At 39.2% G+C, this 19,680-nt stretch overlaps 2 protein-coding genes across 3 annotated transcripts in view; one reads left to right on the top strand and one right to left on the bottom strand.

Annotated features, from left to right (window-relative positions):
- Positions 1-10,457, bottom strand: znf511 (zinc finger protein 511). Its single transcript, XM_061952864.1, has 6 exons — positions 10,171-10,457; positions 10,020-10,096; positions 1,208-1,409; positions 973-1,097; positions 266-523; positions 1-166 (listed from the first exon to the last, which is right to left on the bottom strand). Exons 1-6 carry the CDS (start codon positions 10,435-10,437, stop codon positions 94-96), a joined length of 1,002 nt encoding a protein of 333 aa, XP_061808848.1. The 5' UTR covers positions 10,438-10,457; the 3' UTR covers positions 1-93.
- The window catches only part of adam8a (ADAM metallopeptidase domain 8a), a 23,210-nt gene continuing 13,942 nt past the window's right edge, over positions 10,413-19,680 (top strand). Inside the window, exons 1-11 of one of the 2 annotated variants that reach the window (XM_061952755.1) lie at positions 10,413-10,685; positions 10,987-11,152; positions 11,233-11,333; positions 12,372-12,445; positions 12,535-12,613; positions 13,408-13,484; positions 15,471-15,702; positions 16,721-16,798; positions 16,921-16,989; positions 17,415-17,584; positions 17,665-17,746. In XM_061952755.1, the coding sequence (XP_061808739.1) occupies positions 11,107-11,152; positions 11,233-11,333; positions 12,372-12,445; positions 12,535-12,613; positions 13,408-13,484; positions 15,471-15,702; positions 16,721-16,798; positions 16,921-16,989; positions 17,415-17,584; positions 17,665-17,746 (1,008 nt within the window). In that variant the 5' untranslated portion in view covers positions 10,413-10,685; positions 10,987-11,106. Of the gene's footprint in view, positions 11,153-11,232; positions 11,334-12,371; positions 12,446-12,534; positions 12,614-13,407; positions 13,485-15,470; positions 15,703-16,720; positions 16,799-16,920; positions 16,990-17,414; positions 17,585-17,664; positions 17,747-19,680 lie in introns of both variants that reach the window. The other variant, XM_061952678.1, reaches the window with a different exon arrangement.

Consider the following 19,680-nt stretch of genomic DNA (forward strand, 5'->3'; position numbering starts at 1 on the left):
TCAAAATGAAATGTTCTTAACTTTATTTATTGTAATTTTTTAGGTGAATTAAACATAAAATTGGGTATTGCAAAGGCAAACCTTTTATAGGTTTTATTTCCTCCTTCCTCTGTGACCTTTGAAGCCTCGGATGGAGCCGTGTCCAAAGCACACATTAGATGGCACCCTATGGGAAAAAACATTGTTAAAAATGTAATCAATATTTCAAGCAGACTTAGCTCATATGAGCCTAAACTTAATCCCAAAACAAAATTCTTAAACAAACCTGTAGGAGTATCGTGGTTTCAATGAATCGCCGTGGCGTGTGTTTGTTGTGTTGTGGACCGCGGAAAAAATATCTGCCTGCTCTTCAGCGGAGGCACATTTTTCAGTTAATTCAACTTCTGCTGTGGAAACTAACATCTCCATGGATTCCTCTTGCTCTACTTGTTTGGACTTATTATCGCCACGCAAAACCTCACTGCCGTCGTCCACTACCTCCATTGCTGTGTCTGTCTGCTGCTGATGTTTTGACTCTCGAAGCCTAATAATAAGAGAGAGAAATATTAGTAACACTCATAGACCTCCACTAAATTTGTATTTGATGTGGCTAAACAACTCAAGTTAAAATGTGACTGGTAAAGTAAAAAGGTATGGAATATTATTAGCCCGTCATATGTCAACACGTGTGTTAATTAATGTTTGGAGTGGCTGAACCTATTTTGTTAATAACTGTGTAATAAACAGGCCATGAAGTAAAGTTAGTTAGTGTATTATTTATTCGGTCAGTGGTCAATAAAATAAACAAACAGTTTTACATCCATGAATTCATAAATTGACAAGTTTACAGACCGAATGGGTTTAGGCTGAAGTTGAGCACTTATTTCACCTAACCCTAAACATTAAGCTCCAAACATAAACGTACCAAGACTACCGATTTATAATGAAGGTGTGCTGCCATCTATTGAGCAAATTACGTAAATGCAGTCTCACCCCTTGTCTCTTTTGGGTTTGTCAAATCTGAAGTCTGGAGGATACTTGTGAATTCGTACAAGGTGGTCCTTCCTGAGTATGCTCGTCCTGAATGTGTGTTCACATCCCTCCACCAAACACTGGTACTGTTAATTATGAAGTAATCATGGACAGTGACACACAAGCATGTACTTCACATGGCATCCTAATAAAGTTTCAGAAAAGGGAACTGGGTGGGTTTTCATATGTATCATACCATATCTTGCCGCTGCGCAAGGATCATGAAGAGAGAGTCATGCCACTCCTGAATGTGAATATCCAGGAGCCGGGAGGTGGGCAGAGAGCGTCGGCAGGAGCAGCAAACGTGTCTATGCAAGGAGTTGTAGTGGTGTTCATACTCCTCCAAAGTGCTGTGGGTGGCATTGCATCCAGAGATGTGACAGGCAAACTCTGACACACTGTGAAGAAGAACAAGAGACAAATACTATTGAGCATCTAAAATTAAGGTACAAGCTGTTATTCTTAAATGGTAAATGACATATTTAATGTGTGAAGCATCTTAAAGGGGACCTATTGTGCAAAACCAACTTTTCTTACCTATTGGTAGTTCTGGGCGATATATCGGTTTTATCAATAAATTTGAGTTTTTTGATGCAGACGATTTAAAAAATAAAGAATCAATGTTTCCCTTTGCTTGCTCCGGCATACTCCCCCCCCCCCCCATGAGCTTCCGTAGCCCTTGCCCGCCCCCTCACTTCCTTAACGGAGATTCACGCACCAAGCAAAACATTGGGCGTTTGTTCCAAAGAAAAGAAAAGTGCCGTCAGTGCTTTAGAATTGCGGCAACAGGCGTGAAACAAGTGACTGCACGCTGCAAATTTCCTTTAAAAAAGACAAAAGCACAACAAACTTGTTTCCTGCAACTCTTGATGAGGCAAACAAGACCACAATACCAAACAAACTCCACCTAAGAAGCACCTTACTGTGTTGAAATAATTTACACAAGGTACAAAGTATGATGAGAAAGGAGAACAATCAGTGACGTGCGGTGAGGTTCATGGCTGGTGAGGCACTGACTTCATCACAGTCAGATTTACAAACATATGAACCCTAAAGAGTATCTTATTCACCATTTGATTGGCAGCAGTTAACGGGTTATGTTTAAAAGCTCATACCAGCATTCTTCCCTGCTTGGCACTCAGCATCAAGGGTTGGAATTGGGGGTTAAATCCCCAAAAATGATTCCCGGGCCGCTGCTGCCCACTGCTCCCCTCACCTCCCAGGGGGTGATCAAGGGGATGGGTCAAATGCAGAGGACAAATTTCACCACACAGTGTGTGTGACAATCATTGGTACTTTAACTTAACTTTAACGTTACACATACAAACTGTAGCACACAAAAAAGCACATTTAATAAATAAAACGTTATTATGGTCTTACCTTTACTTATAAATGAAGTCCATGCGCCGCTCCTTCTGAACAAAAGCATCGATAACTTGTTTATAGAAGTCTTCCTTATCTTTCTTCAGTTTTAAAAGTCTCTCTGTCTCGATGGAGATCTTCCTTTAAGTATTACCTCCTGCTTCAATTGAAAGTCCAGTTTAGAAAATTGTTTTATTTTAGATATGTAATCCTCCATTTTAAAAGTCCAGGCGAGAGGAAAAAATAAACGATCGCTGCTAACTGTTGCTGCTTGTTGTCACTTCTTCTGCAGCCGAGTAGTCGCAGAAATGCTCCCTGGGATCACTACCGCCCTCTACCACCAAGAGGCGGGATTACTGCGAGCCTCACACAGTGTGTCTTTGCAGCAGTTTTATGATTGCTCAGCACAAGAAATACGTTACACACATACAGTTGTTGACAAAATACACTGTACATTATATACCTCAGCTAACTAAACTATGGAAATGTATAGTATAATTCATAAAGCAATACGGTCTCACTGCACAGCAGGCCAGCAGTTAGCCGAGTCATTGCGCAATCCATGGTGAGGCTCAACTCAGTGACGTGCCTCAACTGGCTGCTGATTCACCGTGAGTCTCTTCTCAGTATTTGAACGGCAAATGTGAAAATTCAGCGATTTTGAATAAAAAATAATCTAAAACTGGTGAAGTTAAATGGAAAATAACTTTATAGTATAATCACTGGATACATATAACAATTTAATTTTTTTTTTTTCTTTTTAAATTTTTTTTCTTTCCATGATGGCACGTGAGGCCCCGCCTCACCTGCCTCCCCTGACTGCACGTCACTGAGAACAATGCACAGAGCAATCACTAAAGCAGTCGCTCTGCACATCTAAATCAGACAGCTTGTACGCGCGTGTGCTGCTGCAAAACTCTCTTGAAATTATAAACGCACTTATTCATCAATATAGTGATATTTTACATGGGCAATAAAGTGTACATTGTCTTTCACATCAGTAGACACAAACAAGGAGCCCATGATACTTCATGGAAAAGCCTGCATTTATCCACCTACTAAAACTCAATATTTTACCTTATCTATTTACATACAATGTACAATACGTATTTGTAATATATACAGGATTATTTTATACAAGAAATAACTTTTAATTTTCCACTTTGTTGTTATGATTCATTTTTATTACCATTTATGATTATTGGTATCTATTGATTTATTGGAGTTTATTTGCTTGCAGTGTGCAATGCTACGTTGTTATTTACCAAAGTATTTTATTCAAGGCAAATGTTTTAAGTTTGCACTTTATTAATCTCAATGTTGGAGATTATTATTTATTTGCCTGCAATGTGCAAGGCTACATTTTTGTTTGCAAAAGTATTTTATTCAAGACAGAAGTATTGCCTCCTAAAGGAAGCGCTTAATTTAGTTCTTTGAAAATTATTGCATAAAAACTAAAATTTTTATCTGGTATAAAAAGAACAACAATATTCAAATTAGAATGTTGCTAAGAGTAAGATGCAGTGTATTTTCAAACAAATATATTTTGATCAAATAAAAGCAAAATTTGTTTTGAATTTATTGGTTTCTTTTTATAAAAGAAGGAAAAAAAATTGGATATCAAATTTTCTTAGAAAAAATCTGAGAAGTTATTTTTAGGCCAAATCGCCTAGGCGGACCTATTAGTAACAGCTGTTTTGTATTTGGGAAATGCATTAATCTCAAAAATTTGGAATCAAACCGCCAAGGCAGTGTGGAGATATTCATAAAATAATCTTGCCTTCCTTTTTACTTCCAACAAATGAGCTGTTTGGAATTTGCTTCTTTTGTGACCAGTTTTGCAGTGTGTGACGTCAGCGGATTATCCATATATAGTAGAAATGTACCCAGAGTGCCATGCGCGCGTCCGCCATTGTAGTCCGCGCTGTAGTCAATAGGCTCCTTCTTTTTGTATCCTCTTTTTGTGGGGCAGACTGGCTCGTAAATGCACATGCATGCTCCTCTCTTGCCATTTCGAATACAAAGTAACGTATAGTTTGAAATTATAATATCCGTCAGTAGACTTGCGATGGAAGCCCTAAAAACTACCGGTACAACAAAGATGGGGGAGAGAAGATGCAGTTGAAGTGGAGGCATGTGAAAAACCCGCCCACAAAACGGCTCATCCCAAAGAGACGGTCAGAAAGCAACTTGAAAATGGTCTGTAAAACATAATCTATGCAATTTGTTGACCCAAAAACCACTGTTATGGTGCTTTACAGAGAGTAAATGGGACAATGAAAAAGGAGGATTACCTCCAAATTCTTCAGGACAAGCTAAAATCATCAGCCCGGAAGTTGGGTCTTGGGCGCAGTTGGGTGTTCCAACAGGACAATGACCCAAACACACGTTAAAAGTGGTAAAGGAATGGCTAAATCAGGCTCGAATTAAGGTTTTAGAATGGCCTTCCCTGACTTAAAACGTGTGGACAATGCTGAAGAAACAAGTCCATGTCAGAAAACCAACAAATGTAGCTGAACTGCACCAATTTTGTCAAGAGGAGTGGTCAAAAATTCAACCAGAAGCTTGCCAGAAGCTTGTGGATGGCTACTAAAAGCGCCTCATTGCAGTGAAACTTGTCATGACATGTAATCGAATATTAACATTGTTGTATGTATACTTTTGACCCAGCAGATTTGGTCACATTTTCAGTAGACCCATAATAAATTCATAAAAGAACCAAACTTCATGAATGTTTTTTTTTGACCAACAAGTATGTGCTCCAATCACTCTATCACAAAAAAAATAGAGTTGTAGAAATTATTGGAAACTCAAGACAGCCATGACATTATGTTCAAGTGTATGTAAACTTTTGATCGCGACTGTATGTAGACCACAATGAAGTGTTTTAAATGTAGCAAAAAGATCACAGCCACAGGAACGGTGCTGGACTACATAAAGTTCTGCATCGGGAATGTGACTGTGGAAAAAACCATCCGGGTTTACCCCAACAAGAAACCCTGGATGACCAGCCAGGTCCGCACACTCCTCAGGGCCCGCGACGCAGCCTTCAGGTCAGGGGACAGGGCACTGTACAGTGTTGCTAGAGCCGACCTGAAGAGAGGGATTAAAAAAGCAAAGGCGGACCACAGGAGGTGCATAGAGTCCCATCTGTCCAGCAAAAACTCACGGGAGGTGTGGCGGGGCATTCATGACATCACGAACTTCAGAGGCTGCAATATGACAACTGCGGATCAGAGTGCGACACTGGCAGAGGAGCTTAACTGTTTCTTTGCCCGTTTCGAAACCCCCCAGCGACACTCATCTGCTCCAGCCCTGCCCCCACCCCCCCCACCGGGCTCCGGCGCCACTCCACTCACTGTACAGGAGCACAGTGTCAGACGAGTGCTCCTGGCTGTGAACCCCAGGAAGGCTACCGGACCAGACGGAGTACCTGGAAAGGTGCTCAGGACGTGCGCCCACCAGCTCGCTACCCCCCTCACCAGGATCTTCAACCTCTCCTTGGCTCAGGCAGTCATCCCATCCTGCCTGAAGTCATCTACAATAATCCCGGTGCCGAAGAAGTCTCCCATCACCAGCCTGAATGATTACCGACCAGTGGCCCTCACTCCGGTAATCATGAAGTGCTTCGAGCGACTTGTTCTCCAGCACATCAAGGACCATATCCCTCCAGACTTCGACCCCCACCAGTTCGCATACCGGGCGAACAGGTCCACAGAGGACGCCATCGCTGTTGCTCTCCACTCTGCTCTGAACCACCTGAAGCAGCAGCAGAGCTACGTCCGGATGCTCTCTGTGGACTATAGCTCTGCCTTCAATACAATAATCCCGGACAGACTCTGCAATAAACTGGACACTCTTGGCCTCCCCCCTCTCACAAACGCCTGGATAAGGGACTTCCTAACGGACCGACCCCAGAATGTGAGACTTGGCCCGCACCTCTCATCCTCCCGCACGCTGAGCATCGGCTCCCCACAGGGCTGTGTGCTGAGCCCCCTCCTCTACTGCCTTTACACCCATGACTGCAGTCCGGCCCACAGTGACAACCTTACCGTCAAGTTCGCCGACGATACCACAGTGGTCGGGCTCATCTCCAGGGGTGACGAGGCTGCCTACAGAGAGGAGGTCCTGAAGCTGACGGCCTGGTCTTCGGAGAACAACCTCGCTCTCAACACCAGCAAGACCAGAGAGATCATCGTCGACTTCAGGAGGAGCAGCACCGACCCTGCCCCCCTCTACATCAACGGCGAGCGTGTAGACAGGGTCCACACCTTCAGGTACCTTGGAGTCCACATCTCTAATGACTTCTCCTGGACAGTCAACACCACATCAATCATCAAGAAGGCTCAGCAGCGGCTACACTTCCTTAGAGTCCTCGGGAAGTACAACCTGAAGCCTGACCTGCTGCTGACCTTCTACCGCTCGTCCATCGAGAGCCTGCTGACCTACTGTATTATGGTATGGTACGGCAGCTGCACTGCAGCAGACAGGGAGAGGCTGCAAAGAGTGGTCAAGACGGCTCAGAAGATCATCGGCCGCCCTCTCCCCTCTCTGACGGACATCTACACCTCCCGCTGCCTCAACAGAGCCAGTGCCATCACCAAGGACAGCACCCACCCTGGCTCTGACCTGTTCCACCTGCTGCCCTCTGGGAAGCGCTACAGGTGCATTAAAACCAAAACAAACAGGCTAAAGAACAGCTTCTTCCCCAGGGCCATAACCATCCTGAACGGACTGCCCCATTGTCCCTCATAACTGCCTTCTCTTCGGTGCAATAACCCATTCCACCAACCACCCTGTTTTTTTTTGTTTTTTTTTCATGTATATATTCATTTCACACCATATTCATTGCACTTCTACATTTTTTATATTTTTATATATTTGCACATTGTTTTTCTAGCATGCACACATCGCACTGTATGGAATGGCCTCAATCTCGTTACCTTGCGTAATGACAATAAAGCTGATTCTGATTCTGATAATGACAGATTAAAGCTGCATGTAGGGCTGCACTATATATCGAATATATATATAAAACAAGCGCACCTTCTTCATACGTCACATATGGTCACGCGTGCAACGTAATACCCCCTTGCGGAGCAGAGAGGTAGCAGCATGGGTAACGTTAGCTGGTATGCTAGCGGAGTGGTGCGAGTGGTAATGCGAGGGAAAGAAGGTGCCAATCGGGTAACAAATGAAGGAAAAATAATTCATTCACAAGAAAAACAGCAGGGGGTCCGTTGTCTGGCGGTGGTTTGGCTTCAAGCGGGAATATGTTGAACAAACAACAGTAATATGTCAAGTATGCGGCAAAAGCGTTGCTACAAAAAGTAGCATTACTGCTAATTTGTAGCATCATTTGAAAAGTCACCCGCTAGAGAATGAAGAGTGCTTTAAACTCTGCATGTCAACATCTTGGCCGGTGCCACACCAACAAAATGCCCAAGCAACCATTTCCACATCAACACCGTATGAGAAAAAATAGTCTCCAACAGAAGGAGATAACGTCTACAGGAACCTACCACATAGCGCAGGACATAAACTATTTGATTTCCTATTATGCAGCTCATTTTTATTTGACAGTTATTGAAATATCTTGTGTGACATCATGCACAGAAGTGCACTTTATTTGTTTTAAACTATTGTAGTGGCGTTTTGTACAAAAAGCGCACTTTAATTTAGTGTTGTTTTGATATGTCATCTTAGTGACATCATGCACAAAAGTGCACTCATAGCTTGTTTTAAAATGTCTGACAATCTTGCACTTTCTGTTTTGAAATGACAGGAATGTTTGTGCCACTGCTTAATAACTGTTTAATAAATACAGTTTTTGGTAAATTGGCTTAGTTGTGATTTCCCTCTCTGCATGAAAGTTTAAAATGAGCATATAATAATGCAGTATGAACAAGAATGTTTTAATGTAGACACATAGAATCATCATACTGCTGTGATTATATGCATCAAGTGGTGTACAGCTCCACTAAAGGACATTGGAGTGTTACTTTCAATACAGCTCCACTAATGGACACTGGAGTGTTACTTTCAAAGGCAAAATTAAAGTATTGCTAGAAACATAATTTTATATGGGACTTTATTGTATTATATGTATAGTACATGTTCCAAAAAGAAAAAAGCATAAAACACCACCAGAATTAGAGATATTACAAGTCAAAGTGATGAAGCTTAGTGTTACACTCATGACTTGGTGTAACTAAACATTACCCTATAACAGTGGTTCTCAACCTTTTTTCAGTTACGTACCCCCTGTGAACATTTTTTTAATTCAAGTACCCCCTAATCAGAGCAAAGCATTTTTGGTTGAAAAAAAAAGAGATAAAGAAGTAAAATACAGCACTATGTCATCCGTTTCTGATTTATTAAATTGTATAACAGTGCAAAATATTGCTCATTTGTAGTGGTCTTTCTTGACCTATTTGGAAAAAAAGATACAAATAACTAAAAACTTGTTGACAAATAAACAAGTGATTCAATTATAAATAAAGATTTCTACACATAGAAGTAATCATCAACTTAAAGTGCCCTCTTTGGGGATTGTAATAGAGATCCATCTGGATTCATGAAATTAACTCTAAACATTTCTTCAAAAAAAAAGAAATCTTTAACATCAATATTTATGGAACATGTCCACAAAAAACCTAGCTGTCAACACTGAATATTGCATTGTTGCATTGTAATAAATGGAATAGCCTACTTGATTTGATGTTCGGTTTATGAACTTACATTCATATTTTGTTGAAGTATTATTCAATAAATATAATTATAAAGGATTTTTGAATTGTTGCTATTTTTAGAATATTAAAAAAAAAAAACTCACGTACCCCTTGGCATACCTTCAAGTACCCCCAGGGGTACGCGTACCCCCATTTGAGAACCACTGCCCTATAAGATGAAGGCAATTGCATTTTATTGATATTTGAAATGTATTCAATGTTTATAAATGAATATTTAAATAAGGGAATAAATATTGAAAATACGATCATTAAATGAAATCTAGTTTGGTTACGGCATCATGAGCGCAACACAAGGTTGTAAAAGTTTCAACTACAATTCTAAATAAGATGTCAAAAGCAAACTGAAATCAAACACACACAGCTTAAACATTGATCAAATATGATGATTTATCAAAATATAAAAGAAATATACCTGACAGTTACACCAAAAAGTAACGCTATGAATCGCGTTTTTCCAAGTTTTTGGAGCATTTTTATGCTATTTCCAAGCATCTCCTTTTTATTATCGTTGATTTTAAATGGTCAAACTAATGCATATTATATATGCATGCCCTAGTAAACAAAAAAAAGTCATATTTATTTTGATTGTTACATTTTTAAGTACATTTGTGCAGGTGGGTGCGAATGTACCCATTACCAGAGCTGTACACAGTGTTAATTCAAGGCTAAGGCAAAATATCGAGATATATATCGTGTATCGTGACATGGCCTAAAAATATCGAAATATTAATACAAGGTCCTATCACCCAGCCCTAGCTGCATGTCTATCAGATTAATAATGAATTAATAATGAATTCGGGTATACATAAATATTACAAGTATGCATGTATGTATGTATCTTGCATTTAAACATGCTAGCATGCGAAGTGACCAAAGTCTGTGCACAATTGTCACCTGAGAGTTGCTTTGTCTTCTTGTGTCTCTGAAATATAAAGGTCTTGAAGGTACATGTGTCTTTCCACGTCACCATCCTGCAAAAATAGTTCGTCGTGAGAAGAAACGTAGCACGCTTGTAAGTCAAAGTTAGTGTTTATGTTGTCACTACCTCGAACAGTTCATGGTCCTTAGGAAGATAGATGAGCCGAGGGCTGAAGTTAAAGGGGTTTTCCTCTTCATGCTGAGTGGTTTCCGTCGCGCAGTCTTCACTCTGACTTTCCCCTAAAACATATAACCTTGTTGGAACGACTTCTGGCTTTGCCATTACCGTGTGTCGTCGTTCTTGTACTCTAAAATGGCAAAAGTGTAGTACAGTAGTGTTTTGGTTCGCACCCGTACGTGTCGCGGATTTATTACGTAGAGAGCAAACATCCATGAAATTGGAAAATGGCGCCATCTATCGATCAGCGCGAAATTAAGCTAGGCGTAGCAAGAGCTCGCCCACAACCTCGATAATAGTTTTACACGTAGTGATGCCACAAATAATTATGAAATGTGTTGTGTATTTATTCTATAATATAGCTAGCCCGTTAAAATAGATAACTTATAAATAATCAAATGTGTAGCACTCGGCCGTCTTACATGGATGTTGTGTTTATAGAAGTGAGGTAAAGCGGCCAGCAGGTGACAGCAAACGACAACACGTTTTTAATCTAAATTAATTGACGAGTATTTTAGTGACATTGCTCATCATCAATGTGTACACCTGTATATATGTTTATTTCTCATTTATATGTTATTTTTAGTAGACTATTTATATGTGCAACCTATTATCTGTGTGTCCTCACATGTTAGTTGTTTAGCAAAGTAGAGAAGTAGTCCCGGAAATAATTTCCAAATCCGAATTCTGACACACTCATGGAGACATACAGAATATATATGACGAAATGGCTCTGACTGTGATGTTTTTTTTTTGTACTTTTAGGGGTTGTAAGCGTCAGAGGGTCAGTTTCGGGAAATTACAACACAAAGGGGCGGAGATACACAAGTCTTGGCTTTTTTCTCAGACTGTCAAGCTCACAATGACGGAGTCCACTCAAGCAACATGACCCAATTTGGATATTTGATATGGATTTTCTTCTCATCGTGGGGTATTTTTAGATTTTTCTTTCTGAGTTTCTTTTTTTCTTTCTTCCTTGCATTTTTCTCATTGGAATGTTGATATTTGCAGGAAGTGTGTGGACTCTACCTCACGTGGTAAAGTATCAAATAGTGACTCCTCAGAAGCTGAAATATTCATCTCACATCATCAGTGATGATGCCACCTATCAGGTAACCTACATACTGTATGTGTGTGTGTGTATGTATATATATATATATATATATATATATATATATATATATATATATATATATATATATATATATATATATAAAATACATATATACATACATACACACACACATATATATATATACATACATGCATATACATACCTATATACATACATATAAACATACAAATATGTATGTATATATGTATGTATGTATGTATGTACATATATATGTATTTATGTATGTATATATGTATGTATGTATGTATGTACATATATATGTGTATGTATGTATGTATGTATGTACGTACATATATATGTGTATGTATGTATGTATGTTATGTATTTATATAGGTATATATATATATATATATATATATGTGTGTGTATATTTATGTATGTATGTACCGTATTTTTCGGAGTATAAGTCGCTCCAGAGTATAAGTCGCACCGGCCGAAAATGCATAATAAAGAAGGAAAAAAACATATATAAGTCGCACTGGAGTATAAGTCGCATTTTTTGGGGAAATTTATTTGATAAAAACCCAACACCAAGAATAGACATTTGAAAGGCAATTTAAAATAAATAAAGAATAGTGAACAACAGGCTGAATAAGTGTACGTTATATGAGGCATAAATAACCAACTGAGAACGTGCCTGGTATGTTAACGTAACATATTATGGTAAGAGTCATTCAAATAACTATAACATATAGAACATGCTATACGTTTACCAAACAATCTGTCACTCCTAATTGCTAAATCCCATGAAATCCTATACGTCTAGTCTCTTACATGAATGAGCTAAATAATATTATTTGATATTTTACGGTAATGTGTTAATAATTTCACACATAAGTCGCTCCTGAGTATAAGTCGCACCCCCGGCCAAACTATGAAAAAAAAACTGCGACTTATAGTCCGAAAAATGTGGTATGTGTATATATATATACATGCATATATATATACATATATATGTATATGTGCAACCATTATGAAACTTCTACTGAAGCAACCTGTGTGTTATGTGTGTTAGACATACCCTGATGTATTGGAGTACTCTCTGAGGATTGCAGGACAAAACTGCACATTGCACCTGGAGAGAAATAAGTAAGAGGGGTTTACAATTTGTCTACTTGAGCACACATTTGTTTTAATAATTTGCTAATACGTCCAAATCTTACACTAAATAATTTCAGGGAACTTATTGGAAGAACTTTCTCTGTGACACATTTTTCCGAGCGAGGCGTCCAACTAACAACAAAACCTGCTCTTGAGGTATGTGTGTGTGGTTTTTGGATATGCTTAGTTATTTAGTCTTTGATGTCCATTTGGACTCTATAATGACATTTTAATGTCGTGGTGGAAAATGTACTGTATGGCTCCTGGACCATACATTAGCTTACTAAGATGAGTTGTTATAAAAATGAACCTGGATATGCTTTATTGTAGTGTAGTGTAGAGCCTGTGCAGCAAAATTATTGTGACATACAACAATAATTGGCCACAAATATAGAACCCACAAACTACTATAATGTTTAATAATAAACATTTAATGTTTTGATGGGTTTTTTTTTTTCACAATTTCAGTATGATCGTGTGTGGACTTTTTGTGGGACGTTCCCTTAACTCTTCCCTTTAAGTTGCAAGCATCCAAGTATCCAAAATGTCTCTGAAAGATCGTTAACTATCATTTCCCATATGGATGTATTATAGCCAAGAGGTGTGTCCCAACACTTTTGTCCATATGGTGTATTTCTAATGGAGTGCTTTCAACACACGAGATTGCAGCATGTACTGTACTGTGTTAATCAAGTACAGGATGTCCTGTGGCATCAATTATTGTTGTCACATTTGCACTACAGGATTTGATAAATGGGCTGTGACCTTTGCTTCATCAATGACCAATTTCCTTCCTCTAATGCCGATGTCTCATACAGGAAGTTGATTACTAATATGTAAGATGTATCAATGCATCTGACTATGACTCATAAAGAGCGACACATAATGTCTGATTTGAGATTATTGTATGTTCATTTGTGTTAAAATCACTCTTTTCCTGGCATATTCAGAACCACTGTTACTACCATGGGCACATAGTGGGAGTGGAAGACTCCTCTGCCAGCGTGGAACTGTGCTCAGGAATCAAGTAAGTATTTAACGCTAGTCTTTCCTTTATTTTCTTCCATTCTGTGAAAAAGATCCCACAATGGTTATTGTTTCCCTTAGCATGGCACAGCCAAATTCACTTAGGCCCATGATGACTTGTGACTGACCACTGTGACTCATGTCCAGCCTGCAAAAATAGAGACTCTGCTGCAGCCGTTTCCTCCATTAGGATTAATTAGATCACATGTGACGTGTCTGAGATCCAGACGTCCCTGTCTGATGCTGGTCTCGCTATTTCATGCATTGAGTTCAACTTTCGCCAACATGAAATCTTTACAGCTGTAACGCTGTCGGCGATTTTCTTAAGTAATATTAAACATTCCTAACTGTCAAACATGTAAAAGGAGAAGTTAAGCTCTGTATAAAAGAGTGCACTGTTCAGTATCGTGACAACTGACTAACTGATTGGCTCAGCCTCGGACAGCATTACTATATAGAATTAAAAAGGTGTAATGGTGACTTAAGGGTGTTATTTCAAGGGGGTTCTTACAATGTTGAAAACGTATTTAGAAGGTACTAAACAATTTTTATGCCTACTCTAGCTATGAAAATATTTTATTCTTACTTCACAGAAATCATTAATCGTGAGCATTTCCGGAGCCAATTAACAGCAATAAATGAGGACTGTAATATGAAGTAAAACTACTCGTTCTTGTGATGTATTTGTGAAGCGAAAATCTAATAATTGGGGCCTTATAGGTATTGCTGAGATGAATAAGTATTATGTTGTGCAGGGATTTTTAACCGGATCCATCTAGAGTGGGTGGTGAAAATGACTGTCTGTTTTTGTTTGTTTGTATTTTGTTTTGAAAATCTGTATTTTATAGTTGAAAACTAATATTTATATTAATTTAAATCAAATCCATTTGATATTTACCCTTTGGTTACCAAATGTACAGATACAGTCATCCCTTGTTTATCTTGGTTAATTGTTTACGGACATGGCCGTGAAAAACACATTTCGGCATAGTCGGAATCATTAATTTTAAATAAAATATTGTCATAGCTAGAGTATAAAAAGAGTTTATTAAACAAATTTTAAAAAACATTATGATAGCCCTCTTGACATGTAATAACACCTTTTAGTAATCTTTACACTCTTTTAAATCTTAATAGTGCCTCAGGCTGAGCCAATGAGTGGCCACAATCAGGGGCGCCGCTAGGAATTTTGGGCCCCATGAAAATAATCTTTACAGGGCCCCCAACACAGTGTCATTATTTTTTCTGTATTATAATTTCATCATCATTAGGGGCCTCTGTGGGCCCCCCTCCATCATTGGCCCCTAGAATCCGTCTCCTTTACCCCCCCCCCCCCCCCTTTTCGGCGCCCCTGGCCACAATACTGAACAGTGCACTCTAGTTAACTTGGTCTGCTATAGTGGCCAATACTACTGCAGTACCGTTATTCATATTTTCAATTCATTTAGCCATTTTTTTTTTTTTTTGCTTGAAAAATGCTGTAGAATATGTTCTCCAAAATAAACAATCCCAAAAAAATCAGCGATTTGGTAAAGCCCCAAAATTTTAAGCGTAATTTGGCGAGGAACGATGGTATATAGTAAGTGAAATACAGTGGTACCTTGGTTTTCATACTCCCAAGTATTAGTATTATTTGGTTTTAGGCAAACATTTTCACCAAAAAATGTCTCGGTTTTAGTACAATTTTAAACAATAAATCAGAACATACTTTGTTGAATCCTTTAAACGCTCACGCTGACATTTTGCGTGCTGTAAGGCATTCAAAAAAAATAAAAATTTTAGTATGTGTGACTGGAATTTCCAAATTTAACAACTTTTGGATTATTGGACTTTTGAGTTTACATAATAGTTGTGTTTTGTAACAAAATTCAATAACATTAGATAATAATCTCATCAAATAGAAATCAATTGGACATTAGCACGATGAAGACCCCCCCCCCAACCACCTCACACCCCCATCCTCATTAACTTCCTCTTTTTCTTTCAGAGGGTTTGTGCGCCTCCAGGACCAAACATACCTGATAGAACCCCTCGCCAGCGCAACAGGTGAACAGCAGGCCGACGGTGGGGGCGCAAAAGTTTACAGCGACAAGGGTCCACATGCTGTGTACAACTACAAACATCTGAGAAGGAAGAGGAGCTCTTGTTCCCATGGAAACATAACCATGTACTATGATCACGGAGCCCGTCCGTCTGGACTGTTCCAGCTCAGCAGTCTGGTAAAGACACATAGTGTATATAAGCACTCCACAAAAAAGCACAAAATCTTGATAAGAAAATAGCAAAATCTTTGCATTGTCTGTTAAAACAATAAGACATACAATTAGGTTTCAATGAATCACTGCAAACTAACACATTTTGTATCAGATGCCATTATACTGTGTAGGTGTACTTAATAAAGTGTCCAATAAGTTCACTTTATGTCCATCTGTCTACTGTATATTAAATGCCTCATTTAATGCATGGGCAGAAAGTAGGCTGGATTTGAAAGCAATCCCTCACAAGCTGCACAAAAATCAGTGAATCACTACACTTCCAATCACCCTTCTAATGTTTATGGTGGGTTTTTTTTTGCATTATGTTTGTTTTATATATTTGATGTATTATCTAAACCAGGGGTGTCCAAACTACGGCTTGGCCCGCGAGGTATCATGAGTTAAGGAATCTGGACTGCAAAGTGTTTGCAATTTAATTTCAAATATTTGACATTCTGATTGCCGCAATTTTCCTGCAATTTTGTGGACAACATGAGTAAATCAGGTCAATAAACATGAGTTGTGTTTTGAATGAAATAAGGGACAGCATTTACTTATTCGACTCATGCCAAACAACCTTCCCTAATCATGGCGCAAAAAAACAATGCAACCAACACACAAAGTCAACACACACGGTCACACATAACACAACCTGCTCACTGATCTTGGTGATTATTTAAAAAGAAATGTCCAAACACCATTAAAAAAAATTCTAAATTACACCCATTCAAATTCATCACAATGCATTATGGAAAAATGCAAAACATTCTCTTTTTACCCGTGTTTGGCGTATTTTAGCTGCTTGATATTTCTGATTGAGGATTTGAACTTTCACCTCTTGATATCCAGTTATATTAAGTATTAATTATATATCCATTATGTTAATGTAATATGTACACATAGATACGTACGTGTAGGCTATATACTGTATTGTATTGTTTAGGTTTGGACACCCCTGATCTAAACTATCTGTGTCCCCCAGAGAAGCAGAGCCCAAACCAAGGACAAAGAAAGAAAACCAAGAACTGTGGAGCTCGCCATAGTGGTCGACTACACCGAGGTCTGATTCCCCTTCTTAATGTCAGCACTTGCAGCTGCTGACCCTTAATCTGTTTGCAATGCACATTTGTTTCAAAATGAAACTGATTGATTGCTGAACTGATGTAAATATTTTCTTTCCAGTACAAGAAGTTTGGCAGTAATAAGATTGTGGAGGCCAGAGTACTTGAAATAGCAAACCACGTTGACAGGGTACGTGTCTCTTATTAGGACAGTAAAATAGGTTGATTCTAAAATGTGTATGACTGTAGATTCTGTGGTAACTGTGGGTCTGAATAGCAGAAACTGAGAGAGAAAACGTGTGCGAATACGGTGTGTTCTTTACAAATTATTAAAAGGGAAAGTTCTCTCACTATAACTGTGAAGCTTAACACCCTAGCGGAGGATGTTCACACATATCACACATTCCTGTTTGCATATTCTCTAAGAAATGGGCCAACGTCAATGAGTCATCAGACACTAGACCCAACACTGGTGGTCTGTGGCAGAATTATAGCACCAGTATATCCTAGCTTCTGTGGTTTCTGGCGTCTCATGTCTGACTCCTTTCTGTACGGTTATCCTCATAAGTCCTCAATGTGAATTCCTTGCTATTTAAATTTCAAATTGTGTTGCAGCTCTATCGACCCGTGGGCATTCGTGTGATGTTAGTGGGTCTGGATATCTGGTCGTACAAAGATCAAATTGAGGTCAGCACCAATCCTGAGCAAACTCTCAGCCGCTTTCTCGAGTGGCGCCAGCGTAGCCTCCTGCCGAGGACTAAACATGACAACGCACAATTCATCACGTAAGACGGAGACGTGTTTTTTGGCTCACACCAAGAGAGGTTAACTACTATGTTAACATTTTTCATTTTCTTCATTTTAGAGGGGTAGATTTTGAAGGCACCACTGTTGGACTGGCCAACACAAATGCAATGTGCACTTCCACCTCGGGAGCAGTAAATGAGGTAGGTGCATTCTTTAGTTTTGATACAATCTATTCGCCATTCATCATAAGATAAAATAGACTTTATTAATCCCATCTCGGGGAAATTCCAAGGTTGCAGTGTAAAATTTACATTAACGGGACGAAAAGTAAACATGACTTGATAAAAAATGGAATAACAAGTACTACAGTGAAAGTAGGGAACTTGAAATAATAAACTCTATAGTAACTCGCATACTGTATACAAAAAATATTATGCATATGCATATTACATTATTTACAATTGTCGGTTCTAAAGTTTATGACACTAACAGTCTGTTGCTGAAGGAGCTAATTAATAGCCTCCATAGTTTCATGCATGGGGTAAGCATACTTGCCAACCCTCCCGGATTTTCCGGGAGACTCCCGAAATTCAGCGCCTCTCCCGAAAAACTCCCGGGACAAATTTTCTCCCGAAAATTTCCCGAAATTCAGGCGGATTGATTGATTGATTGATTGAGACTTTTATTAGTAGGTTGCACAGTGAAGTACGTATTCCGTACAATTGACCACTAAATGGTAACACCCGAATACGTTTTTCAACTTGTTTAAGTCGGGGTCCACTTAAATTGATTCATGATACAAATATATACTATCATATATACTATCATCATAATACAGTCATCACACAAGATAATCATCAGGGTGTATACATTGAATTATTTACATTATTTACAATTCGGGGTGTGGAGGGGGGGGGGGGTTAGGTTTGGCTGTTATCATCAGTCATCAACAATTGAGAACAGAGAAATGGATATTGAAACAGTGTAGGCCTGACTTGGTAGGATATGTACAGCAAGTAGTGGACATAGAGAGAGAGAGATCAGAAGGCATAAGAAAAACGGGCGGGAGCTGGCCTGAATGACGTGTTGACAGCCCGTTTTCACGTCCGCTTTCCCACAATATAAACAGCGTGCCTGCCCAATCACGTTATAACTGTAGAATGATCGAGGGCAAGTTCTTGGTTTCTTATGTGGGTTTATTGTTAGGCAGTTTTATTAAAGTCCTCCCAGCGCGGTAGCAACACACAACAACAGCAGTCACGTTTTCGTCTACCGTAAAGCAGTTCGTCTGCCGTAAACAGCAATGTTGTGACACTCTTAACCAGGACAATACTGCCATCTACTGTACATGCATATGTGACAATAACATCTACGGCTTTTAGAGAGTGCAGTGCACAACTGCGCACACAACAAGAAGATGAAGCAGAATGCATCATCAGAGAGGGTGTTCAGCATGGTTAGAAAAATAGTGACAGAGAATAGAACAAGGATGGACAATTCAACCCTTAACTCAACAATGAGTAGATGAGTGTTATGTGTAAATAAATGAACACTGAAATTCAAGTATTTCTCATATATATATATATATATATATATATAGCTAGAATTCACTGAAAGTCAAGTATTTCATATATCTATATATGAATGAAATACTTGACTTGGTAAATTCTAGCTGTAAATATACTCCTCCCCTCTTAACCACGCCCCCCCCCCCCCCCCCCCCCCCCCCCCACCTCCCGAAATCGGAGGTCTCAAGGTTGGCAAGTATGGGGGTAAGTGGGGAATTGCAGATGGATATTATGGATGTCATCTTAGACAACATCCTTGTGTCAACCTTCACAATTCATCCATTCCAGGATTCAATTGCCAACTTCATAAAACATACAGGGACAGTTTTAGGTAATATTTCACAATTTTACAACAACATCAACAGGTATAAAGAGGAAGCAAACTGCCACTTGTCATGTTCAGATGTAAGCAAAGTTTGAAGTGTCACCCCAGTTACAGAGACGGCAGGCTACATACAGGTAAAAAGGCATTAAATGACAAAAAGCAGAGAATGCAGCATGGTGCAAAGCTGGAAGGTCGAACGCACACAAGTAAATGAAAGGACGGTGCTGGCATAAGAAGCCTC

This window comes from Nerophis lumbriciformis, linkage group LG02 (assembly GCF_033978685.3).
Source record: "Nerophis lumbriciformis linkage group LG02, RoL_Nlum_v2.1, whole genome shotgun sequence".
Lineage (NCBI taxonomy): Eukaryota > Metazoa > Chordata > Actinopteri > Syngnathiformes > Syngnathidae > Nerophis > Nerophis lumbriciformis.